At 31.9% G+C, this 27,840-nt stretch overlaps 1 protein-coding gene across 1 annotated transcript in view; it reads left to right on the top strand.

The window, feature by feature from the left end:
- Nucleotides 1–22,654, top strand: part of LOC118187700 (uncharacterized) — a 37,377-nt gene extending 14,723 nt beyond the window's left edge. Inside the window, exons 5-6 of the mRNA XM_085814538.1 lie at nucleotides 8,905–9,960; nucleotides 13,377–22,654. Of these exons, the coding sequence (XP_085670664.1) occupies nucleotides 8,905–9,960; nucleotides 13,377–13,694 (1,374 nt within the window). The 3' untranslated portion in view covers nucleotides 13,695–22,654. The remainder of the gene's footprint in view (nucleotides 1–8,904; nucleotides 9,961–13,376) is intronic.
- Nucleotides 22,655–27,840: the final 5,186 nt, after the last annotated feature.

The raw sequence follows: 27,840 nt of genomic DNA, 5'->3' as shown, positions 1-27,840 counted from the left end.
TAAGATGGCAGGCAAATGTAAATAAATACATTTACTACGAGTATAAAATACTAAAGTAAGGTTAAATTATTACTTTCATATAGCACAGAAATACACTCATATCAATAAATTAAGGATAATTCAGAGTCACGTGGAAATTGAACGTGGTAAGAGCAAATCCCAGCAAGAATTTCAATGTAACTTAACTAATTACACAGACGATTAAAAAAAACATCTACTGTCTATCCAGGGGTCACAATAAAATTTTACGCAAAATAGGGAGCCGCAAATGAAAATACACTCATGTCCATAAATTAAGGATAATTCGAAGTCACGCGGAAATCGAACTCTAAAATAAATATATCACCTGTAAAATCACTACACACATCTTCAAGAATCATATGCAAATTTCAGGAAGTAACCAGATGACACCGATGGTACATCACAATGACGAGAGTGTAAGAGAATGATATATAAGGAATACAGGCAAAGAAGTAAAATTGTTCGCAGGCACTTTATAAGCATTTCAGTGCAATAACCGAATAGTTATGACACAAAGGACGCATTTGGAGGATTTTTTACGTGGTAGAATTATCAGCCGTCTGGAATGTGGGCATACCCAACTGGAAGTATCAGACGAACTTGGAATTGCCCATAATGTCATCTCCAGGCTTTGGCAACGATTCCAAGATGATGGTAATGTGAGTAGACATTACAGAACAGGTCACACCAGAGTTACAATGCCGAATGAGGACCAGTATTTGGCAGTTACTGCCAAAAGAAACAGGCGGAGCACAGCCTCAGACCTGTCTCGTCAGCTCTCTTCAGCCACTGGTACGACAATTTCAAGGCAGACTGTGTACAGATGCTTAGGGCAGATTGCTCTATATGCTTGTAGACCTGTCAGATGCGTTCCACTTACTGCAACTCACTGTCGCCTGCGGTTAGCCTGAAGTAGAGACACCGCAACAGTAGGCTCGTGTGATGTTTTCCATCGAGTCCAGGTTTAGCTTGCAGTCTGATTCTCGCCGGACTTTCATATGGAGAGTCCGGGTACACGGTTCCACCAAGAAAACATCATTGAACAATACCGTTACGGTGGTGCAGGAGTGCTCGTTTGGGGTGGAATTATTCTGGGTTCCAGAACTGACCTGCGTGTTCAAATTGGAACCATGACAAGCCAAATCTATCGGGACGTCATTCTGGAACAACATGTATGTTTCTTTTGGGGCGCCATGGGCGCACAATTTGTGTTTATGGATGACAACGCCGTCCTCACATCGTAAGCGAATGCCTTCAATCGGAGGATATCACCCCTATGGCCAGCATTCTCACCGGACTTGAATCCAGTAGAGCACGTGTGGGACATGCTTGGCCAACGAGTTGCAGCCCGTCAACCTCCTCCTACACCTCCTACATGTCTACTGGAACTTCGGAAAACATTGCTTTTTGAGTGGTGTAATATCCCCCAAGATCAGATCGATAATTTGATACTCAGCATGCCTAGGTGTTGTACGGACTGTATTGCATCGTCTGGGAGACATACAATGTATTAACAATTATACCAACCATGTAATATTTTTTTTTTTTTTTTTTTTTGGTAAATAGGTTTTTTTTTTTTTTTTTTTTTTTGTAATTTACTCCAGGGAGAAAAAATCGCTAATTTTTTTAATAGTATCAAACATATAGCATCTTTTTTTGCTCTTTACCTTTTGTTTAATAAATAAGCTTTACAAATAAGTCAAATTTGTTTTGCTTCTAACTCTTCCTTTCCCTGATTTTGCATTATCCTTAATTTATGGGCATGAGTGTAGTATAAAAACACCGCTATAGAAACATTGCGCCAATGTTTAATTGGATTAAAATATTACGTAAATTGAATATCAAATTAAAAACCATCATATCAATGTTTAAAAGAATTAAAATATTACAGTGAAAAGTCGTTAATTCGGACACCCATAATCCGGACCTCAAAGCTAAAAACTTTCTGCGCATGCGCATAGCCATTTACGCGTGCGTGTAAGACCTTTACGACTGCGCATATGCGTGTGCGCAAGGACAGAATACATTTTCGCATGCGCGTTTTATGTATAACGAACGGTATAAGCTAAAATTATCTAATTATCCATTTCAGTTAATGTTGATGATTGCGTTGTTCCTTAATCTTCGAATTGGATCTGGCTTATTATTTTTTGCAGACTGTTAGAGCAATTTTATAAAAGTAAGCTTGAACTTTTGATTATGTCAAATAGAATTTCCGATATATATTTACTAATATGTTTACTTTCGCTTTGCATATATTTACTAATATGCAAAGCGAAAGTATGTTTCAAAATCCGAAATCTGTTTATCAATTTCACGCTGCTCTGCCGAGGGTGCAGGGAGGGAATGTCGCAGCGTGCAATGATCTGGAAGTTGATCTGTCAGCACTATCCTTATCTTCAGGGCAGATGTTTTTATTTTATTTGGCTTATAATTCCTTACTAAATGTAGTATTTAATCTCTATGTACTCCGTCTTTGATATTATTTAAATCAAGTTCCTCGTCAGTATAATTCGCTTCCGATAGTGAAGAATGTGACAGAGAGGTTATTGAAAACGAAAACATTTCGATTGACAAATTAGTCGGTATTCTCGACACAGCAATTATAGGACTTGAACAGTGGAACTTTGTAATTAAACAAGAAATTATGTCTGTTTAATAGAATTAAAGAGAAAGTATTGTCACATGAAATGAAGCAACTTAAACAACTTACATTGAAAGAAATGTTTAATAAAGTAAACAAATAAATATTAAGCTTTTTCTTTTTGTAAATTTTGATACCCTTTAGATCATAATTGTTCTTTATTTCATAAATTATGTTTCATATTCTTAATTTTGTAATTTCTGCATGCCATCTTACCAGATTTAAACTGATGATCTATAATCCGGAAAAATCGATAATCTGGAATCGCCGAAGTCCCGACGAGTCCGGATTAACGACTTTTGACTGCACTTAAATTCAAATACTTTAAAATAACTAAATAAGAAGAATGTTTCATAGACTAAATGTTAAAAAGCTAAAATGACAGCAATTAGTTTATTGCTGGTAAAAAAAAGGAGGAATGTCTAATACTTTTTTTACCGTTACAGCGGTTATTTCTTCCACTGTTGACCACAATACCATATACGGTCATCCTCAGAATTAGCTCCTCTAATGATCTTCTTCTGTGATCCACATTTCTCGCACTTCATTGAAGAAGCAATTAGTGAGGTTTCCTCCAAAAATTAAAAATAAATTTCTTCTGATCCTTGTAAAAATTTATAAATAAATCTTTGATTAGGAAAGCCAGATTAACCAAAATAAGTTATCAAAGGACAATTTTTTTTTATTCCGATACCAATAAATCTTGGTACTTACCAATAACAATATTAATCTTTGAAAAGGACATATCCATTTTCTGTGAAATCTAAAGAATTTGAAGAGATGAATTATAAAATTTTAAAATGGCGTGGTAATGCACAAATATTCAGTAACCAATCAGGGAGCTGATAACAGCTCGTTAATGTGCAAATATTCTGCAACCAATCGGAGCTGATTACATCACACCTAAAATTAAATTATTTAAATAATCATACATAATAAAATCATTTTTTAAAAAAAAAGTGCAAAATTAAATTGTATTTTAATATTTAACAACCATAAATAATGTTTAAAACATTAGATTAAATTTATATATATTAAAACCAATTACTTTTAAAGCAAGGTGACGTCATTGATTACATCATCCACAACATAAATTATACAAAATATCATAAACAATAAAATTTTTATTTCAAATAAAAATGCAAAATTAAATTAATTTTTAATATTTAGAAGCCATAAAATAATATTTAAAACTTGGAATTTATGCATAATAAAACGCATTATTTTAAAAATAAAATGACAGCAAAATATCGGTTACCATAAATAACTTGTCCGGCAATGGGTTTATCATAAGTCGTATCGCTCGCCAAAATCCATGCAACTGTCTACTAAAGTAGCACCAATTTCTTTAAAGTATTATAAAAAATTAAAATAATTCATAGATAATTTGGTACTTGTCAGTTTTATCAGTAACCAGGGACTGATTACCAAGTTTGTTGTTATTTATTGCCAAATAATATAGTGAATCAAAAACAAGTAAAACTTGATACTTTTCCGTTTCGCCGGCGCAAATCTCGCCAAGCAGACTTTATTGGCCTCAACATACAGTATACACATAAAAAATGTTAACAAATGTTAGTTCTAATAATTTTTTTTTTTATTTTTTTATTTTTTTTATTTTGAAGGCAGAAACATTTTAATATCGTTTAAAATTTTGTAAAAAACCAATAAAGAAAGACAATAAATTTGTAAAAAGACATTAATTTTAAAATGTACTATGCCAGGGGTGGCCAAAGTGCGGCTCGCGAGTCTGATAAGGCTCTCGCAGGCAATTTGTGCGGCTCATGCATATAAAATATATGTATGAAATATGGTAAACTAAAACTATTCAGTATACAAAAGAAAATAATTAATTAGTTTAGACTCTTTTTTCAAAGTTATCAGGGATTTCTTTCTATTTAAAACCTCCTCCACTACTTCTATAATGATGTAAATATAAACTTGTCGCTTTTAGAAAATCTAGATGCAGCTCTCAAACATTCCTGAATTGAAACGTGCTCTTACTGACATGAAGTTTGGCCAACCCTGTACTATGCTTTCATGGTCAACATCCTGATTTGCCGGTTTATATCACGTGACCCCAAGTGATCTTATCTCATGTAAACTATGCTACAAAAATCTAATTCTCTCAGTTATAGTCTACATAAATTTCAAGTGAAATCTTAATTCGGAATACAAGTGTAAATGCAAGAATTATTTCAATTCGTACAAATAGCTTATTCAGAAATTATGTAAGACCGCAGTGCTTTACTTCGCTAGTGCATTCTTATTAGAATTGATGAATCTGACTCTTGACTTTGCCTTTTCTATATTTTCGTTTTCGGGTGAGCGACATGATTGCATTCTAATTAACTTAATTACCACGAATGGCCTTAGGGCATAAAATTGAACTATCTGGGTAAAAATTCTGTGTAATTCTATGCCAGTATTGAAAGAAACAATCAATCTGATAAGAAATGGCTGCGATTTGTTTTGAAAATGAGGTGTAAAAGGTTACCAGCAAGGATATTCCGTTTGGTATCAGTTGCACCATTATTGGCGACTTTATCGCCTGCTCTGGCAAAATGGAAAATTACCTAAAACTTTTTCATCATTTATCTATATGTTTGTAGAGCACACTTGCTTCCTTAGAAAAATAAAATCAAATATATATTAAGTAATAAGAAGTAAATCATTTTTCTTTTGTGTACAGAAATCCTTTTTTGGGGGGAGGGAAGGGTGGAAATTAAAAATGATAATGGTTTTTACTTTCGAGTGAAAATAAATTGTTGCATTATTTCAAGAAAAAGGTATTTTACCATTCATCCAAATATGCAAAGAAAAAAAAGGGGGGGCTTGAAAAGAAGTTATATATCACCATGGTAGCCATATTATGGTGATGCAATGTGAAATAAGCCCAGAAAAAAAAGGGGAATGCCTTTGCATTGTCAATCAACAATCGAATGGTATTAACGGATTTGTATTGTATCACCATTCATATCGCTCAGCAATATCTTGAGTTGTATGTGGCTGCAGTATGACTGTGATAACACATTTGATACCATGTTAGTTGCTGCTGCTGATTAATGGAATCCTGGGGGGAGAATTATAACTCTTTTTGAAGTAGGAAATTAAAATTTTTTAAATAAATCAAATTATTTTCTTTCTTTTCCATATTTCCACTAAAATGCTTTTTGCTTTTAGCTATTATGAAAAATGCTTTTCTTTAACTGTGTCTAAAATTCATGACAATTTCCCCCCCTTAAGAAAAATTTGCACAAATTTTGGTGCTGATGAAATCAATAAGTACTGATTTTATAGTATGTATACTTAATATTACTAATTCACTTGAAAATCTTTTAAATGAATGTGCATAAAAAATAGAATGTTTTTGTATTTTATTGTCATAGCTCCAGTTTTATTAAATAGTTTAAACATCCATATAGAGAGTTTCCCATAGCATTTTCTTGTTTGAAAGATGTCAATTTTGCATTTTTCTTTCAAGGTCATTCCATACAAAAGTCAGGACTTGAATACAGTGATATTTAAAAGTCCTAAGTAATTGTTTCTGCATTATTTTAAGTTCACTAAAATTTTCTATTTAACAAGATAATTTCATCACAACTCAAAAGAATGCTTTTAATCATTGCTTGCTAATACATACTTCCCAACTAATCTAGTTTGCTGTTGAAAAGTACTATGACAAGCCTGCTTGCTTGTTTAAAATACTATTTATTTTAAAGAAATTACAACTGCATTTCTTTAAATAACCCCATACTATATCACAAGTTCATTTCATGCTGAACAGTAAGGAATGGACATTAATTTGCATCCATTTAATAGCCTATTTTTTAATCCCATACACAATTGTCTTTTTATATGACTAATCCTTAAAAGGAAGTGGTTTTGAGCTACTTTGTTCTTTCAGGCCAGGATTTTGAACTATTTTTCCAGTTGTCACTCGCATTGAAATGTTATGCATTGTATTCTGATTTGAACATAACTGAACATTTATTTTAAATAGCATGTCTTTCATTCCAGCTGATATTTTGGTATTTTAATTAGCCTTTCGATACAGATTTGATAAAGAAGAGTATAGTTGAAGATAATATTAAAGGAAATCTTTTTTTGAGCTTTAAAGATGGCTTTGCTTTGTAATTTTCTGATGAGTCACCAAAGCAGCATGCGGTCTAGCATTATCATGATGCAGTACGATGTGCTTCCTATTGAACATTGCTGGCCTCTTTCCTTTGACTGCTTTGTTTAAATCTTCCATTTGCTGACTATCTATCTGAATTGAGCTTTTCTTTAGGTTTCAAAAGCTTGAAATGTATTTGTGTCCCATCATGTACACAGCATTGTCTTGTTCAGTGAAGAAAGTGACAGAGAGGTTATTGAAAATGAAAACATTTTGATTGACAAGTTAGTCGGTATTCTCGACACAGCAATTACAGGACTTGAACAGTGGAACATTGTAACTGAGCAAGAAATTTTGTCTGTTTATAGAATTAAAGAGAAAGTATTAGCACAAAAAACTAAAGCAACTTAAACAACTTACATTGAAAGATATAATAAAAGTTTAATAAAGTAAACAAATAAATATTAAGCTTTTTTTTTTTTTTGTAAATTTTGATACCCTTTAGATCATAATTGCTCTTTATTTCATAAATTACAATTTCATATTTTTAATTGTATAATTTCTGCATGACATCTTACCAGATTTAAATCGATGATTTAATATCCGGAATTGCAGACGTCCCAACAAGTCCGTATTTCAGACTTTGCATTATATGTCTCAAATGAACACTTGCATCTGTGTTGAAACTTAAACTAACATTATTGGACAAAACTTTGGTAGACTCTATATTCTAAAAGAAAATATTAAATAAGCTGTTTTATTATATTTTGTCATCATATCATATGTCATTAAAATTTCGTCTGCTTTTATTTTCATAATTTTTAGTTTTTGTTTTAGCTAGTTAAGTACATCTGGTAATTTTTAAAATATTCAACATGGTATAAATTTGAGCATAAATGTTTCCTAGTTACTTTTATTGAACTTTTATTACTTTTTTATTATCAACAGTACATTTTTAACAACCAGTGGAACTCAACATATGCAAAATATTCAAGTAAAAAAAGTTCATTTGTTTGGCTCTCAGCAGCAGCAACTGTTATCAAATGATGATCCTGCATTATCAGTGAGTAGTTTCAGTATGTCTACCGATCTGCCAGATTTCTCTACACAGTCACAAATCATTAATAAAAATCCACCTATGGCTTTAAGACAAATAATATTCTTTTTCCATATTTTAAATCTGATATTTTCATAAGTTTCATTAAAATTTGTGTATATATTTTCAAAGTTTCTCTATATTTGATGCTTTAGTTTATTTAAAATTGTTAACATACTGGGAATTTGTAAAACATAAGCGTAATTAAAGTTGTCTTATTTATTTTATGCAAAGTATTAATAAGTGATCTGAATAGTGAATAATCAAAATTATATGTTATAAATATGTTACTGTTCTATCTATGAGTTTCACTGAATGCTTTCAATGTAGCTTTCCCCCCACATTATATCATTCAAAATGTGATCATTTTATCCATGGATAGTCCTGCTTTTTTGGGGGTACTTACTTATATTGTCAACTGGCCAAATAGTGCGATTAAGCACCAAACATGGATGACTACTTCCTTTAGAATTCTACAGTAACGATTGGCAGCTGGCGACTGTTGTTGAAATTTCCAGCAATGGTCGACGGGATAATACGAAAGAACCTTCCCCGCCCCACCGAATTTCAATGTAGCTTTTCCCCACATTGTATCATTCAAAATGTAATCATTTTATCCATAGACGGTCATGCTTACTTTTTTTTTTTTTTTTTTTTTTTTAAATTTTGGCACATTTAAATCGTGCATCTTTTTAGTTTTGTCATTCGGATAAATTCAGTTATTATCAAAATAATATTGTTCAAACTTACCAGGTACTTCATTTCTCTAATTTTTGTGATTCAGAATTTGAATTCTATAAAAGTTTAATGTATTTAGCTTTTCCACAGCTTTATTTCAAATGTATTCATGGATAAATAACTTGTAAAAAAAATTTGCTTTCATTCTTATTTTGTGTTATGTATTGTATTGTTATTACTGGATGTACGTCAGGCACATTTTGCATTCAGTAACATAAAAACTAAAATTTTTTATAACTGCTTTATTTTTTATGATAAAACTAAAATGCTGTTTATCTAATTTACTAGATATCTAGTAAACAAATTGCTGGAGCTTTATTGTTGGATACAGGAGCATATGTTGTAAAAGATTCGATGAATGCTTCTTCAGATAGTAAACTAGCTGAAAAATGTTTTACAAATGTTGCTGCAAATTCAACTACAGAATTAGAATTACCAGTTGATGTTATAAGCCCTCTGGTAAAGAGGAAACGAATGGATCCAAATGTGGAAGATGTTAGTGAAGGCCTACCTGAACAGATACTTAGTGATGTGGTTCATGAAGGAGATAGCTTAGAATTACCTTTGCCAGAAAATTTCTCAGAGACTTCTGATCTTCGGCGGCAAGAAGCTCTAAGTACTTCTCTCTCTAGAGCAGATGTACATACAGATATTACCTCAAAAGCTTTATTTGACCTTAGTAGTTCTACAACTGTGACTCCTAGTTCTTTATCATCAGGCTGCTTGAGTGCTATAAATTCTTCAAAAAATCAAAGTATCAACAGTACATTTTTAACAACCAGTGGAACTCAACATATGCAAAATATTCAAGTAAAAAAAGTTCATTTGTTTGGCTCTCAGCAGCAGCAACTGTTATCAAATGATGATCCTGCATTATCAGTGAGTAGTTTCAGTATGTCTACCGATCTGCCAGATTTCTCTACACAGTCACAAATCATTAATAAAGATCCACCTATGGCTTTAAGACAAATTGAAATTTGTGATAACCCTGAAAGAGCAAGTAAGCATGCTTTTCAAGGCATATCTCTAGATACAAATATTGATATTTTTAATTCTTGTCAAGAACTTCAAACTCAAACTGTCATAATGAATAATACTCAAACTTCCGCTCATTCAGTACCTGCAGTTTCCATTATAAATAGCAATATTCATAACGGAACTATACCAAATGATTCTCAGAATGTTGCTCTTGAAACTGCTGTTTCCCGGAGTATTGTTAGCTGCTTACCGGTTTCAGAAGTTATTGGTTCACTTCAGAATTCTTCTTGTATTGTGACAGATAATGGAATACCATCTGAAGTTAATATTAACACTGCGGCAGTTGAGGAACCCAGAGAACTTGAGGTAAATTTGGTATGCTTTTATTTTTGCACTGAATGAGTATTTTTACATACAAATCATGTCATTTTTATATAATTTGCATTATCAGAATAAGAGTTAATAATAAAATGTAATAATATTAATTAAAAAAATTTTAATCATAAAATACATTTAAAAGATATGCTTGTTCCTAATTAAATTTTATCCTCGTTTAATGATTAATTTCATATGCAAATTGTTAATCTCTACATTTTTGCAATGTTATCAATATATAAAATTATTGATGAGTAAAACAAACATTGACATGAAAGTCATATCTATCCATTTTACATAATATGTATTTCATCAGTCAAATTCATATTAAAACACTATTTATGGGTCTTTAAATTAATTCAAAGTAATTGGTTAAATGCTCACTGCTGAATGTCTGTATGACTTTATTTCTATGAGTATAGCATTTCGACATTAAAAATGGAAAGTTTAATGAGGAAAATGTTTTCAATAATATTAGGTAGAAAAAATTGCAAAGAGGAACAAAAAGCACAATTTAACATATAGAAGAGTCAGTAATGATGTATATTATCTACTGCTTTTAGTTAGTTATTTTTTAGAAGGTGAAATTAAAACACTGTTTTTAAATGTGAAAGTACACATAAGTAATTAAGAATCTATAAATGAAAATAATTTCATTAATTAATTTAATAATCTGTTAAATTTTTAATTTTGTTAAAACTAAATATCTTCAAAATTCAATAATAATAATCGTATTATAAAATAAAAAATTCAGTAGCTTTCATATTAGAATGCAATAAAATAATAGAAAAAAGAAATTCTTAAAACAACAATCAATTTTAGTGGTGCTACCTAAAAAATAAATAACTGAAAGCGGTAGATCACATATTACATCATTACCAAAAAGTCTCCAAAACCTTACAGAGAAAAAAAATATTTTCATTTATAAGTTTCGTGGGGATGTAAAGTGCAGGAGAAACTGCCAAATGGTTCCCCGAATTGTTTAGACACTGTTTAAAATTTCATTTGAAATACTGTTGGTATTTCTTTTTTTTTTCCATCAGAAGGGGGGGGGTTGTAGCTTTACAGATTATAGCAAAACAAACAAATATGACAGTCTGTTAGTTGTATCTTTGTAGATTATAGGAAAACAAACAAGTATAAATACAGTCTATAAATTTATCCAAATCTATAAATAATATATATTTTGTATGGACCAGGGATTGGATTTATTTTCTAGGGTTTGCAATTTTCATGCCACCAGATACAGTCACACAAACTTCACAGCAGCACTGCTTGGAATTACTAATGTTCTGGAAAAGTCTTGGTGTGTCTCGTATCTCCTCAACAGCTACTGAGATGCAAACAATGAGGTCTTCAGCTGAATCAATGGGGGTCTCATAGCACACTAATTACATTACATTGCACTAGTGCCTTTATTTGACCTCAGAATAAGAAGTCCAGGCATGATAGGCCAGGCGATCTAACTGGCCATTGAACCGGAGCACCACGACCTATCTAGTGCTATCCAAATATAATATTTAGGTGTTGGTGGATGTCATTATAGGTGTTCGTGGGAGCTCCATCGTGCTAGATCAACATCGAGTGACGTAATAATTGAGGAACATGTATTTCTTCATTAAGTTTCAGGCAGGACTCCACATAGGAAAATTAAGTACGCCCTAGGAGGTGGTCTTTAACAATGCCAGCCCAAACACTGATAGAGAAAAATGGCTTTGAACTGCATGTGTTCACATACCATAGGGGTTATCCAAAGCCCACAAATGGGCATTATGTTAATTGAAGACTCACTATTGTAAAAAATGCCTCATTTGTGCAGCAAATGCACTATCTGCCGCACTCTTTTTGAAGACAGAATTCCTCCAGAATTGATACCCCCAATGCTTGGATGTGTTGAAGATGATATGAACACATTTGGTTTCCTGTCAGTATACTGCATACAATGGATTGGGACAACCCAGTCGTTGGATTATTGCTTGAGTACTTGTACTTGGATTGCCATCTGCAAGACATAGGACATTTTCCTCATTATCTAGCGTCCTCATTGTTCGCTCTTGATTCATGGTATGTTTAATAAAACAACCATTCTCATGTAACCATCTATGCAGATGTGCGAAGATTGCATGATAAGGAGCATGCCTGTGCAGGAAATGTTTACAGTAAGAATGCAGAGCAGCATGCCCATTACCGTCTGCAGCTGCATACGTGAGGTGGATGTCAGCCAGTTCAATGCTTGAATACTCATCCCTCCTACTGCCTTGTAAATAGTTTTCAAATACTGACTTCCAACATGATCGCTGTACACACAACCTCCTGTTCAAAACCCTCTAATCCCTGATTAAGGCATTTCTACCCTGCAATGCTATGCGATTTCAAATTATCTGTATGCCCCCTGCATCTCCTGTAAGTTTGTCACACCGGTAGCGAATCGCGATGTGTATAATGTATTGTTTAAATTTTTAATGATTTTTTAAATTAATTCTGAAACTTGCATATATTTTCATATTGCCTTCTAAGAAATTTGATATTACCCTTTTGATAATGAATTATATTGATATTATTTTGGACATTATATCAGATATTGTCTAAAACTATAATATCAATAAATTTTTATTCAGGTTACTGATTCATAAAACTTAACAGCTGGTGTGTAAATAATCCTATCATAATACATCCTGTTATTTTGCCTTCCTCATTAGATACTAGATTATTCCTCATTAGATACCTCATTAGATACTCATTAGATTAATAAGATATAGAACTGTATTGTTTTAGTCCTGCTTCATTCAGTCTTCCACGTTTTCTTTTCTCCTTCTTATGTTCCATGTTTTTTATGTCTAAAATCTTGAAAATCAGAAGTAATTTCGACAAGGTTAGATGTCAGAACATCTAAACTTGTCGAAATTTGCTTTTAGCAGAAATTTATTCCTTTGCAATATCATGATTAAATTCTTTCAGTCATGAATTAATATTAAGTTATTAACTACTTATTAGACCCTAGTGACAGGATTCTCTGTATCAAAAGTATCAGCTTTCTTCCAAAAGGTGGGAGACCCTCAGATCCATCCCCAGTATGTTCTTTATCAAAACTGAGATGGAACCTCCCCATTATCAGGAAATGGCTAACTGGACTGATGCACATTGGTCATTTTTATATCATAGAAATATTGTGAATGTTATATAATTTAGTAAATTCATTTTTGAATTTTTATAACTAAATGTGTTTTTGCTAAATTTCAAAAAATGTGCAAAATTATGATTCATATTTCAGTTTAAAAAAAAACAGGTATTTGTATGAATATATCAACTGATTAAAACTTGAGTTTAAAAATAAAAAAAGAAATAGGATTTGTTTTATGTAAGAATTTGTGCGATTTAACATATAATCCCTTTTTCCTTCTCTTTAGGTAACCACGCACAATGAAATACCTGAAGCTACAAAACCTTTAGAATCTTCGACTGTTCTCAGACATCTTATGCTCCCTGATGGTCAGGTTATTGGTTTATGGTCACAAATAGGAGATTCAGAAAAAACTTTAAGTGAGCAGCATATTCAGGGTTATTTGCCAGGGAACTTGATCATTTTACAAAACCCAAATGGATCTGTACAAGTGCCTAATGACCAAGCTGTCCCTTTAGAGACATTGCAAACTCTAGTTACAGTTGACCCAGGGTCAGTGAGCCAAACAGGGACACATACATATACCACAGTGCAACATATGTAATATTTATTTATTTATTTATTTGTTAAATATTGTAATGAAACTTTTGTACAGTGTTTTAAATGTATTACATTTCAAAATGTTTTTAGCTTGATGAGTGAAGTATGTGAAATTTTATATGAATACTTCTTAGGTGAATCTATGGATAAACAACATAATGTAATTATTTGAATAATATTTTGAGACCTAGCCAGTAACATTTTGATAAACTAGAGGTGATATTCTACTGGTTACATAAATTTTTATAGTATAAATAAATGATAATTTGTTAATGATAATTTAAAGCCGTAATTTTATTAATGATTTAGTTGTATGGCTGTGTTTTAGAGTATATATTATTTTAAAATATGGTTTCAATTCCATTTTATATCATTATCTTTTATTTTAAATAATTTGTCTAATTCAAGATAATAATTTCAGTAGATGAAATGTTTAAAAAATTGTGTCTTGAACTTTTACTTAATTGTTTTTTAAATTATTTTTCTGAAATGTAGTTAAACATAGAATTTTCTGGATAAGAACTTGTATTATTTTGGTGTCATTTAAAATCCATATGGAGATGCAATTGCAAAAGAAATCCCTTTCTTTTGTTGTTCTTCATTACTTCTATGTTCTTTGTTATAAAATATAAGTAAGGGAGATATTTTAAATCAAGAATAGCCATAAAGTTAGAAAATAAGCTGGAAGATTTTATGGATAGGCACAAAATGAAACTGGGGGGGGGGGATCTCTTAAGGTAGTTTAATTATGTAGTCAGATATCTGCTGTACTATATTTATTATTCTTTGTTTACTAATTTAAGAGAATCTTTCCCCTTCATTTTTACTCCTGTAACTTGTCTTATAGCAAAATATTTTAAGCTTTTAATTATTTTAAACTTTTGTGTGTGTGTCAAATACCATGTATTTAAAAATTCTATATTGGAAGGAATTAAGTAAGTCCACATGGAAGGGAATTAAACTTTTGAGAAAGGTAATTTGAATATAGATTGGGTTTATGTATCATAAAGTGAATTAAACAAAATGAAATCTGAAAAATCACGGTGATGGTACTGTTATGAAAATAGTATTGGAAATAAAAGGCCTTTATTTGATTTCATTGTAATGGCATTGATTTTGATATGCTAATAATTTTTCTGGGTGGTTAATTGTATAAAAATTCTTTTGAAATGAAATAATTCTGATTTACCCACTAAAAACCACATTAAAAAATTGCTAAGGTCAGAATTTTGGCAGGTTGTTCATCTGCTAAAATCTAAATGAATGGCTTGGGCAGTTGTACCTTTTATTGATGTTCTTGTTGGGTTGCTGTACTTTTGAAAACTAATGTTCAAATTTGTGGAAGATTAAAAGGAAAGTATTTATTACAACATAATCTTGTGCCAATTTCTATAACTTCTGATATTTTAAGGCTTTTTTTGTGCCATGATTCTGGGTTTTTTTCTCATTTAGTTACTGATTTTAGATATTCTAATGACTGTTTTCCTGAAGTGTGCTTTTTTCTTCGCTTGTTAATACATACAAGATTTATAATTATTTTTCTTAGTTTGACAATCTTTTTTGATAAATTTCTAAAGATCAAATTGATGTATTAAGTTTCAGTATTTGTTTCTTCATCAAGGATGGGAATTGTTTGTATGACTCATGTATCTGCTGTGTTTGTGTTGCCGTCCAGTTTGTCTGTTTGTAACAATTTCTGGGTGGATGGTGTTGGAGATATGGCAAGTTTATATTCAAATCTTCTGAAAAGTGAGTTGATGTATGGAAAAGGTTAGTCAATTATCTAATGAATTTACTTTTGTTCGAGTGTTGTATCATAGCAGTTTTACTTTTCTGAATTGGTTGCAAAAATGATTAACAAAAGATAATTTATTCCTGCAATTAATTAAAGACTTCTACAGCTAATTTTAAAAATGTAAATTTGCTATTTAATATAGTAACGGAAGAGGAATATATTCATTGCAACATTGCCCTACTATTCCTATACATCAGTTCTTCTTCTGACCTTAGCAATGTTTTAGAATAGGTTTTAATATGAAAATGAAGACTTTTTTATTTTAACTGGATGTGCCTTTTGATTCCCCAGTGTCCCTTTGGAATGTTATAATATTTTGTCTGTAATCGTAAAGACTAGTTTTCTGTTTAAGTATTTTTCTGAAGTAAAAACTTAATTGGTGTTGAAAGATCTATTTCTTCTGATAAATTTATTCATTGAATACTTTAAATGTGTATCATATATTTTGTTTACTCTTGAAAAATACTTCACTTACTGAACATAAATTAAAATACAGTACAGTTTGTTGTTTTTAATTGTGCTGTATTGATTTCACAGCAAAGTTCTGAACTACAATATTAAAAAATGATTTTATACTCAGCTGTCAGAAAAGTAGAGAAGAAATTTTGTTTAATGTTTTTGACCAGTGTATTCATAATATACTAGACAAATTGGACAAATACCTTGGCTCATTTATATTTCAGGTAATGAAATGTGTATCTTACACATGTGTGTTTCAGGTCATGAAGTGTATGTGTGTATATATATGCACTGATATATATATATAATAATAATTTATTTACTAAAGTAATATTGAGTATATTATTTCCTAATATTATTTTTAAAAGTAAATTGAATTTTAATCTTGAAAATTATGAAAATGGAAACTTTTAAAATGAAAATTAATAAACTAAGTAATTGTCATCTTGATCGGAAATTGGTTGACTTTTCAAGGGGAACAACTTTTACTCAACTAAGAAATATGATGCCAAACTGGCAATTTGAGTTTAAGCCAAACTTGTGAGTTGAGTCTTAATCCAAATTAGTGAGAAGAATTAAGTTGAAGTACTGTAAAGAACATGATTTAGGAGTATTAATAACTTTCTGTGCTAGATTAAGTAGTAGTAATTTTTTTTTTATTTTACTTGAGTAAAGTGTCCCCCGCCACCCTCACTTCTTCAATCCTTCAATCTTTGATATGTATATATATGCACACATAGCTACTTATTTTAGATGAAATGGGTGCAACTTACCTGCATAGAGGTGTTTTAATAGCACTGTTTGACACTTACTAAGTCATTATTTATTTTTCATTTTTTCATCATTATGTGAATCCTTGTTACCCTTCCTCTTGATTGAAGTCTTAAAACATAATTCTAAAAGTAATTATGAAATTATTTTAGTAAAATTATTTGAAAAAATCGGTGTTTGAAGCTATGCTAGATATTAAAGGGCACGCAGAAAGATCTTCTATGAGCTTTTTGAAATGGGGCCATTTCCGCTATAAAAGGTATTATGAAAATGCATCCCATAAACATATTACATCATGATATTTTCTGGCTATTTAAATTATGTAGTGTTTTAAAATCGTTAATATGTTAGGCAATATAATATTTTTTCTTTTAAAATTTTCTTATTTATTGTAGTTTTTAATTATTATTATTATTAAAATTTTAACTTTTTGTTTCTCGCTTTTAAGGTATGGGAAATAATCTTAAAGCATCTAGAAATTCAAATAATACGTATGTTGATATTTCAGTAAAAAAATTGCAGGCTTGTACTGATTAGGTCAGAAAAGGGAAATTACTGGCAACAGGAATATATTTAATTAAATATAGGAAGTCGCCTAAAGAGAGTGGTGCCTTCTTGAAGGACTCTTTCTAAGGCCCAATATTCAAAATACGCATGAGGAAAACCAAGAAAACACTGTAACCAATTTTTTAAAATAATTATTTCACAATACTAAGGTTAAATATTTAATAAAGTTAGTACATATATCCCATAAATGGAAACATTTTGAAAAATTAACTAAAATAAGAATAGAATTATTATATGTTATACATTGCATAAGTTGCACTGTATGACAATTATTTATTTCCAAATATCAGTTACCAATGATTTTATTGTTTACCGCAGCATTTCTGGAATTGTGGTGCGTGAAGTGTGCCTTTGTAATTCTCATAGATTTACAAAAATGTCTTGTCATGTGTAAACGAAATTAACAAGATTTGACATAATTTCTTGCAGATGATATGAAGCTACGTACTCTGGCATATATTTCAGATGTATTCTCAAAACTAAATGAGTTAAATCTGTGTCTACAAGGCTATCTTTGAGTATTCTCTGTGCCCATGAGCAATTAAAGGGATTTGTTAGGAAACATGATTTATGGGTTAATTGTGTAAAACAGAGAAAGTTTTCACTATTTCCAACCTTAGAATCTTTTCTAGTGGAAAATTATGTTGTTATTGGAAAAGAATTATGCAGTGACATATGATCTCATTTCAAAATTCTCATGTCACATTTTGGAACTTATTTTCTAAATGATAAATACAGCAAATTTTTATAGGTTTCTTGATCCTTTCCACTGATATTTTGAAAATAAAAACTGCCATTTAATGAAAGGTAGTAGTTAATAAAATTCTGTAATGACACCGGACTTAAAGTGAAATTTCAAGCTGAAGATAGGTTAATTTCTAGTCCTTATTACTAGTGAAAATGAAATACAATGAACTGTAGAATTATGTTTTAAAAATTACATTTCATTTTGTGTTCACTGTATCTGTGTAAAAAAAGGGGGGTTTTCATGAATAACTCAAATAAAAACTGAGGGGCAAAATTGACTTTATGTATGTGCCGATCTCACACATAAGCTTGCCAGCATACATCCAAACACTAATATGAGTACTGATATTTATTTAACCTTTATTTAATGAGATAAAGATTATCTGAACTCTAATAACCTCGAATTATTAAAAATAATTAAAACTTTTTTTTCTGTTAACTTAATTACTTAACACTAGTGTAAAATTAATTGGATTTTGAAGGGGGCCAGATGGTCCACTGAGCATTCTAATTTATAAAAGTGGCCACCAGTTGAAAAAAGTTTGAGAAAGGCTGATTTTTACTGCATTCTTAAGAAAATGTAGTATCGTTTTTAAATAATGCATAATTGCATATTTGAAGAACACTCCAGTTGATACGTATAGAAAATCTGAAACTTTACCTAATTAATGCAAAATGAGAATCTAAATATTAGTCATAAATTTAAGAAACAGTACCCACTTAATATATAATGATTTCAAGAATCCTAGTAATAATTAATAATAATAAAGAACTGTAGTTATTGCTTTTTAATTGCACAGTTTATTCATCTGTAACAGATTTAATATCTTCTGCTTTAGTGTGGCAACCTATTGACAAAAATGTTTTATTTTGGAAAGTGGCAATTTTTTTTTTCTTTAAATCAGAGTTTATTAGTTAAATTATAAATATCTTATGCTTTGCTCAGTGGTGGTATTTTTTTTTTTTTTTTTTTAAATCATTGAGTTTGTCGATTAAATTTGAAAGATAAGTATCCTATGCTTTTCTGAGTGGCAGTGCATTGCTTTTGAATTGCTGAGTTTGTTAATTGAAATTTCAAGTTGACATAAATTTGCAATAAATAAAAGCTTTGAGGTGCACATGTGGAAGTGAGAACTATGTATGTTCAAAGTTTGGCCGCTTTTAGGTGCTACCCATACTGTTCATAATACGAGGAACATATGTACATACATACATACATATGTATGGATTTTTCATTGTTTAATGGTAGAGATAAGCAGGGTTGATAAAGCATGAAATGGAATATAGCAGCTTTCGGATAGAAGCTAGTGTACTGTGTGAAATAATTTTAAGTGGAAACTTTGGAATGGGAAGAACTAAAATGTGTAAGTTGTTGCAATACACAAAGATGTATTGCATTGATTATTGATTATGATATGACTTGACTGTGATATTCAGTTATTTCATGTATTACTTTTTTATTATATTTTCTTGTTCGTAGTCACCAAAATAGCATACAGTTAAGAGATCTTTATATATTACATATATATAGTACATATTTTATATATTACGAATCATGCAAGATATTTTAGATCAGCCTCCAGTTTTGATTTGGTTCCAATTAATTCTAATCCATTCTTAAAAATAGTATTAGTTTTCTGTTATCAAGTGCAACTTCTTCTATTCACTTACACCATTGTGAATGTTGTTTTTCTAAAATGATGAGAAAAGTTAATCAACTATTGCTTAATGGTTTGCTACTTATGTGTGCTATATAGTAGGTATTCTTATCAAATGTATAAGTTTAATTCAATAAAAGTTTGTATATAATTTTTCATTTTAATTTGTACAATTAGCAGTTGTTCATTTCTAATAGTAGAATTTACAAGCACAAGGATGTATAATTGATTAATCTGATAGCTACACATACATACATGTAAGGAAACATGCACACATAGTATACACTGGTGTGCAAAAATTAAGGACGAGACGGTTTTTTCAATATAACTTTGTACAAAAGCTTTCCAAATCAACACATTTAATACCTTAAGATCCCCAATACGTAAGGACATGAGTAATGTAAGCAACACTTACTAAAAGAGAAATCAGAGGGATAAAAAGAAGCTTTATTGAAAAAGTAGCATGGAGTGCAATGCGACTGAAGGCCGAAACATCCCTGTGATGGGTGTCCAGCAAGAAACATCCGGTCTTTAATAGGGGATATGATCTCCCCTGACTGCTAGGCAGGTTTCACAGTATCTGCCCATGCTGAGAATGAGGGTGTCAATGAGTTGTTGAGGCACTGCTACCCATTCGTCTTGCAGCGCCAATCAAAGCTCCGGAATCGTTACTGGTGGTAAGGTACGAGCTGCCAAGCGTCTGCCTAGAAAATCCCATACATGCTCGATGGGATTGAGATCCGGAGATAGTGCCGGCCAATCCATACATTCAATATCCTCACTCTCTAAGAGCTGTTCGGCAGCTACTGTGCGATGACATGGTGCATTGTCGTCCATGAAAAGGAACTGCGGATCCATAGCGCCTCTAAAAAGACGCACATATGGAAGAAGAATCTCGCTACAATAATGGGTCCCGTTGACTGAACCTGCATCGAAGATGTGAAGGTCTGTACGACTACCAAGCATGATGCCTCCCCAAACGAGAACACCGCCACCTCCATACCTGTCCCTTTCAGTTATGTTCGAGGGATGATTGCGGCTTCCCCGCTCTCTCTAGATGAGTATGCGATGAGAATTGCTACTCAGACTGAATCTGCTCTCATTTGTAAAGAGTACTCGTCCCTATTCATTGTCTCTCCAATTCCAGTGTTCCCGGCACCACAGAGAACGTCTTCTCCGATGAGCAGGCGTTAGAGGTACACACCGTACAGGGCGTCATGCAAACAGACCACCACCGTGCAGTCTTCTGGCCATGGTAAAACGCGATATCGGTCGTCCAGTCGCCTGTGTCGTGTGTCTAGCGATTTCTCCCGCTGTCTGCCGCCTGTTTCTTCTGGCCTGTAAGGCAATATACCGGTCATCTGCGGGTGTGGTTCCTCGTGGACGACCACTACTAAACCCACGGATAGCTGTTCCTGTAGTTTGAAATTGTCTCCAAAGTCGTGAAACGATGCTGTGAGCAATTCTGAACTCTGCAGCCACACTTGTCACACTGCGGCCTTCCTCCAACTTCCCAATGATTCGACCTCGGGTAAAAGCATCCAGATGTCGTCTAACAGATTGATTATTCGCCATTTCTCGCTGAAGCAGCTACTCGGTGTGATTTTAACTGCTATACGGCGTGCAATCTCTTTGCCAGAAATACTGATCTTACACCGACGACATGCTTTATACTACTCAGACACTCCCCCATTACGTCTACCTGCATATCTGCGCATGTGCTACCGTACATCACCTTACTTAATCTCCTGATTGGTCTTTCTGTCCGCTCTACCTCTTCGTTCAGCTGATATGCTAATTTTTCGACTTCGTTCTTAATTTTTGCACACCAGTGTGTATAAGGAAACGTTAAATACTGTAGAACCCCATGTCATATACTGCATCTAAACTTTCTTGACACTGGTGAAAAATTCTTGCTTTATATTTCCCCCTGTTTTTATTTAGCCTGAAAATATCAAAAGATATACATTCACTTTTGGGATATACGATATTTGTGTATATTTTGACAAAAGGAATGACTATAAAATTTTTGAAGAGTTTGTCATCATATTTCAGTCTGTCTAGACCTGTGGTTCTTGACCTTTCTTGCCCCATGCACACTTTTCTGTATTGCTATATGATAATTTACTCCCTTTCCTCTCCAAAACTCAAAATATACATATATGTTTATTTAAATTTAGATTATTTTTAATGTGTTTTATAAATTAAACAGGGGAAAATATAGGAAATGTCAATAAATGCTGAAACTTTAATAAAAATAATTTTAATATTCATAAATTAAAACTAAATACTTAACAGATAAATAAAAGGCTGATCGCATCATCCATCTGAAACTGAAATTCCCAAATTTCCTCCTAGATGAGAATATCTGAACTAGACCTATGTATTTTTTTTTATGCATTGTTTTATGAAAAGGAAATTTTACTATTCCTTTACAATCATATTATTCATTTTGCATAACTTTTATTTGCATTTCATTTCATGTTTGTATATTCTTTTTGAGTACTTAAATGTAGAAATTTAATATGTAAGAAAGAAATTTTGTTTCTTGTATTTTATCTCTGAGAATGAGAAAGATGACATAATCAATTTTCATAGAATTTGAGTTCCATTTATTAAATGTGGTGGTGTGTAAGCTATGGTTTGTTGATGAATAAGTGTTAATAGATATTTGAAAGTTCTTTATTTACCATTATCTGATCTAAATACTAACTTTACTTTGTTGAATGTAGTTGCATGATTAAACTTTTTAGGAAATATTGTTACACTGTTGTAATTTTTACAGAGGATAAAAAAATTATATTCACAATTTTGTATTTTTAAAACATCATCTAAAATTGTAATTTTCATTTTTATTACTATGCTGGAATGTGAACTATGTAATTTTTGTTTTGTTTTCATCATGTATATTGTTATGAAAGTTCAAAGTTTTTAATAATGTAAATAAATTTTTGATTTTAAATTTTGTTTTTGTTTTAACAGGTCTTGATTTGCTTTTTACTATGTTTTAAATATACAACTAACTCCAGTCTGTACAAAGAACTAAACAGTTAATTTGAATGACATTTTATTCATCTGTAGGAAGTGTTAGATTTTGGCACTTGTACCTAAGTCTGAGAATTTATTTTTGTATTGTGTCAAAAATAAGCATTAAATTTAATGTTTAATGAAGAGTGCAAAATATTTGATAATGAGAATTCAAAATAGCAAGACGAATAAAATTCAAATAGCTGTATTACAGTACCCCAATATGATAAAACCATTCTAAAATTTTGTTTTACATCTAATTAAACATTCTAATGAAATGAGTTAAAAAATACTGTAAATGATTTTACGTTTGCTATAAAATTTGTCAACTAAATTTCAGAGCCCTTCTCTCTCCAAAATGATAAATTTTATTTTTTGAGACTATAATATTGTCTGAATCAAAATCATAAATTAATTTGAGAAGAAATATCATATTATGCAATTATCTGTCATTCATTTGACACTTTTGACTGGGAAACACTGAAAGAAAGGTGAATTTGCTCCATTCAATTTCATTGCACAATATTCTTTCCCGAAATTGAATCTGAATGTATGGAGCAATAAATTTATCAATGATGTGGAAAAAAATAATTCTTTGTGAATTAATATAAACTATCAATACCATGTATTTGAAGGTTCATAAATCATTCCTGGTATTCTGTTTCTAATTATTTTAAAGCTGAATGCATTATGTGGGACAGAACAAATGTTCTAATCACAATTCAGTAGTGACTTTTCTTAAAGTATAATGAGTTAAAGCTGATTTAATAATTTCATTGAAAGTATTAGGCAAGTTCTATCTTCTGTAATTATGAAGTTCTCTAAATCTGTAGTGCATTGTATTATGAAAGTCTTAAAATTATGTTTGTCGGAACATGAAATGGTTCGAATCCCGGAGGTGGCATGGATGTTTGTAAATGTATAGTGTCGGTGAGGCATGGCAGCACTCTAAATATGCGGCGAGCCAAAAGTCTTCTCGTGTGATTTGATGGAAGGGGAGAGGGGTGGGAGACCTTCGGTCCCGTCCGCCCGGGGTGCTGTCCATCAAAATTGGGGGTGGAACTGAGCTAAATCGCACTGTCACCTCAATGGTGCTCAAGACTGTTGCCAATGGCAGGCGTATTCTGCGCTCCTTGCCACGAGGAATTTCGTAAGCTTGGACTTACTTTGTCGGACAAGTGAGCCTAAGCAACAACAGTGTAAATATATACTATAGCATTTATATCAAACCCATGGCTGAAGAATTCGGAATGCAAAAAATTTAAAACCTTCAGCGACCATTCGGATTCAAAAGATCGTCGATGATGTCAACGATATTTTGTATTTAATAAAGAATGAATGACTGTTTTCTACTTTAAAAGAAATTTAAAATAGAGAAGCGGAAATTAATGGGATATGATAATGTAATTTTTCATAAGAATAAAGTAATGGCAGATTCAGATCAACAATTAGTATTCTGACATAAAAGGAAGAGCTAAAGCATAAAGGTTAGCACAGAAATAATGTTACTACATATGCCATTACTATTAGTCATGTGAAACCGGTATTCCATCTGGCTTAGACTGCTGATTTACTACTGTAGAAACATAAACAAAGAACATCCGGATAGCTGCAGAATATTAAAACTCTGTAAACAAAAATATAAGCTTACTAAATTTTAATTTTATGTGGTAGATTGATTTCTGAAAAAGAATGCAAAAATTATTGGCATACAAAATTGCAACGAACTATATAAAGGACTGGCTCTTTATTCATTTGATGACAGTATAACCTATTATGCGCAGACGATGCGCGCGCTTAAAAATGTTTTTCAGGTATTCTGTAAGTTTTGACTAATAAAGTTGGTTGTTCGTTCAAAAAATGGCGAGATTTCTTTAAAACTTCATTACAACGTTAAAGTTTGCAAGGGTTATCTGCATACGAGAAGGTATGCATTCCCGGATGTCTTTCTAAAGGGAGCTGCCTGCTGTTTACGCTACACATTGGAAAAACATGAAAGCACGCGTGCTTCGGGATTCCGGATTGGTCAAATTACATAAAATATTGTCTCATGTACTTGGTCATTGGGAGATGCAAACATATACTGAAGAATGGCGCCAAATGGGAGATACCTCCAAACAAATTGTATCAAAATGTTAATTTTTTTACGATTTATTATCATTATTATTTACAAAATTAAATTTTACTTGTTTTCTCTATTTGTTTGGATCAAGTCTTGGAACCGATTTTTGATTCACAGAATTTGATCTTCCTGTCATTAGATAGAATCGATATTAATATTTTGATTTTTGAAGCTTCTAAAGTAATTTACCTAACAGGTGTAATTTACCAAACATAATTTCGATCTTCCTGCTGTTAGACAGAAAGGAAAATAATTTATCAAATAAAGATTTTTTGAGATTCTAAAGTTTTTTTTTTTTTTTTTTTTTTTTTAATATAAATTTCTTTATTTCGCGTTGTTGGTAAATATAACTGAAATCCGGACAGAAAGATCTAATCCTTCATTTTAAGCAGTATTTTATTTTAAATGATAGACATCTAAATTATACAAAAATGTCAATTTCTGCAGACACTTAAATTGGCTGTGAATTATATTAACAGATGCGCGGCTGGAAGAGCTTACTTCGTTTAAAAGTATCATCAAGATTTTTTTCATATTTTTTCCTTGAGTAAACTGCGGCGGGTTAGAGAGATGCATACTGCAATTAGACGTTTTTTAATTAACAAAGCGTTTTCTCAGAGAGATCAGCAGTTAATGTTTATGTGTTAACAGAGATTTGTAATGTAATAGATTATTTATTTAATAGAGATTATATAAATGTAATAATGTAAGATAGTATAAGAGATTACATAAGACAAAATAAAAGTAATAAAATGAAGAGAACTCAGTAATCTAAGTTGAGAATGAAATTCCCGTAAGTAGTAATTGTCTGTTAAGTCCGAAAGCGTCCAGACAAAATTTGAGACCAAGACAGGCTCTTTAGAGTGTTGCTTGAAGTACACTGCTCGACATTGAAAATGCAACACCAAAAAGAAGTGGTCAGAAAGTGATGAAATTTAGAGAAAAGACAGAGACAGCAAGCAGCAATAAGTGATCTTTATTTCAAAATAATAGTCAGAATACAGAACGAGAACGGCCTCGGCTCAGTAGGATGTAGGACCAACGCGGACAGCGATGTACGAAGAAACACGTCTAGGCATAGAGTAAATAAGAGTGTGAATGGTGTCTTGAGGGATGGCTCTCCATTCTCTTTCAACCATTTGACACAGTTCGTCTTCTAAACGAGGCAGAGTCTGCAAACGGCGTCCAATCACATCCCACACATGTTCGAGTAGTAAGAGGTCAGGAGAGTACGGTGGCCAGGGAAGCATCTGTATACCTTGCAGAGAATGTTGGCAGATGCGAGCACTGTGTGGTCGGGCGTTAACCTGCTGAAAAATTGCATTAGGCAGCCCTGAAGGTAGGGGATTGCCACCGGCCGCAGTACCTTATCCAAGTATCGTTGGCCCGTCATAGTGCCCTGAATACGAACTAGAGGTGACCTAGAATCGTAGGCAATAGCGCCCCAAACCAGGGACAGGGAAAAGTGGACGGAGCATCAGAACTTCGTCAGTGACTTTTACAGGTATTGCTCCGCCGCACTACTGTACCCGTTGGGTTTTCGGTCGGCCCGCACTGGATGCGAGCCTAACAAGACATTTACATAGAAATTTTACATTAATAGACTTACGTATTGAATATACAATTACAAAGACACAGTATATAATTATTACAAAGAAGTTAACCTATTAACAAAAGTTGGATGCTGGCAGATTAATATAACATAATTACTTCGAACATATATCATACAAACTTTCATTGTACATCGAACATTGTACATTGTACTTCGTACAAACAATATATTTACATTAGTATATATAATTACATCGAATAACAATAAACATCTTAACATCTTTTTAAGGAATTAATTGGGGAAGAATTTTTTTGTGCATCTCATTGTATTTAGTTGTATTCAAAGCAAATTATCTTGTTAATATATTTCCTTTCATTTTTTAACTTGTTACACACAATTGCATCAGCACTGAAGTCTTACATTATTATTATTATTATTATTTGTAAATTAATGTATAACAAACACAGAAAATGTACATTAGAAAATCACATAATACTTACATTTACACTAATATATCTAAAATTTCATTCCTTGCAGCAATGGCGCAAAGAATTAATTAAATTTGTATTTAAATTTAATTCAATTCTTTTGAAATAATATGTATAAGTCGTATATTATTTTTTAATTAATGATTTAATTATTACAAGATTTTTCCCCTTCATCTCCTAATACAGTCCAAATTCTTAATGTAATTATTTTGTAAAAACAATTCATACCATATTTAGCTTGTTTCAGACATTTGCAATATTTCTGAAATCTTGCATTATTTTTGCAACTTATGGAATAAGAGGTATTTATACAGATGTGATAACATCTTGACATATGTCTTCTCTTTTATATGAGAAAAGTTTCTTCATAATCAAGGAGACCTTTTGTTGTAATTGAGGTATCGTTAGTAATCATTTAATGTACTCGGGCGTAATTTGTGACCTTTCTTTGCAGTGTAGCTCTTTTGTGAGCTGGCACTTGAAAATATAGTGCTCTGGGTCTCCCTTTTCCCCACATACGCATTTGTCTGAATCGCTCAAATTTCGTGCAAAGTAGTACGTGGGGAAAGAACCATGTCCAGATAAGAAGATGTTGATGAAGAAGTTATAAGAGATTGGATCAGATGTGGGTTCCTTGTAGAAGTTAAAAAGCTTCTACCTACTTCTGCATTTTCCCATTCAGCTTGTCATTTCTTTAATGTAATTTTTTTTTCAACATATGTTTCGCATACGATTTAGGGAATGGGACATTGATTGAAGGTAGAGATGGGTCTTAATCTGCATTCTTAGCAAGCGCATCTGCCCTTTCATTTTGGGCTTGTCCTGCATGCGCTTTTACCCACTTTATTTTTATAGATGTTCTGCTGTGCTGTGATATTAAATCGTAGATATCTTGTACTATTGATGATTTGTTTCTTGCATCATCGACAGCTTTAATTTCCGCTTGGCTATCACTTTAGATGGT

This window comes from Stegodyphus dumicola, chromosome 4, assembly GCF_044657685.1.
Source record: "Stegodyphus dumicola isolate Sdum_Otavi_A_Nest chromosome 4, ASM4465768v1".
Classification (NCBI taxonomy): domain Eukaryota; kingdom Metazoa; phylum Arthropoda; class Arachnida; order Araneae; family Eresidae; genus Stegodyphus; species Stegodyphus dumicola.
This window is presented reverse-complemented; position numbering and strand designations above follow the sequence as displayed.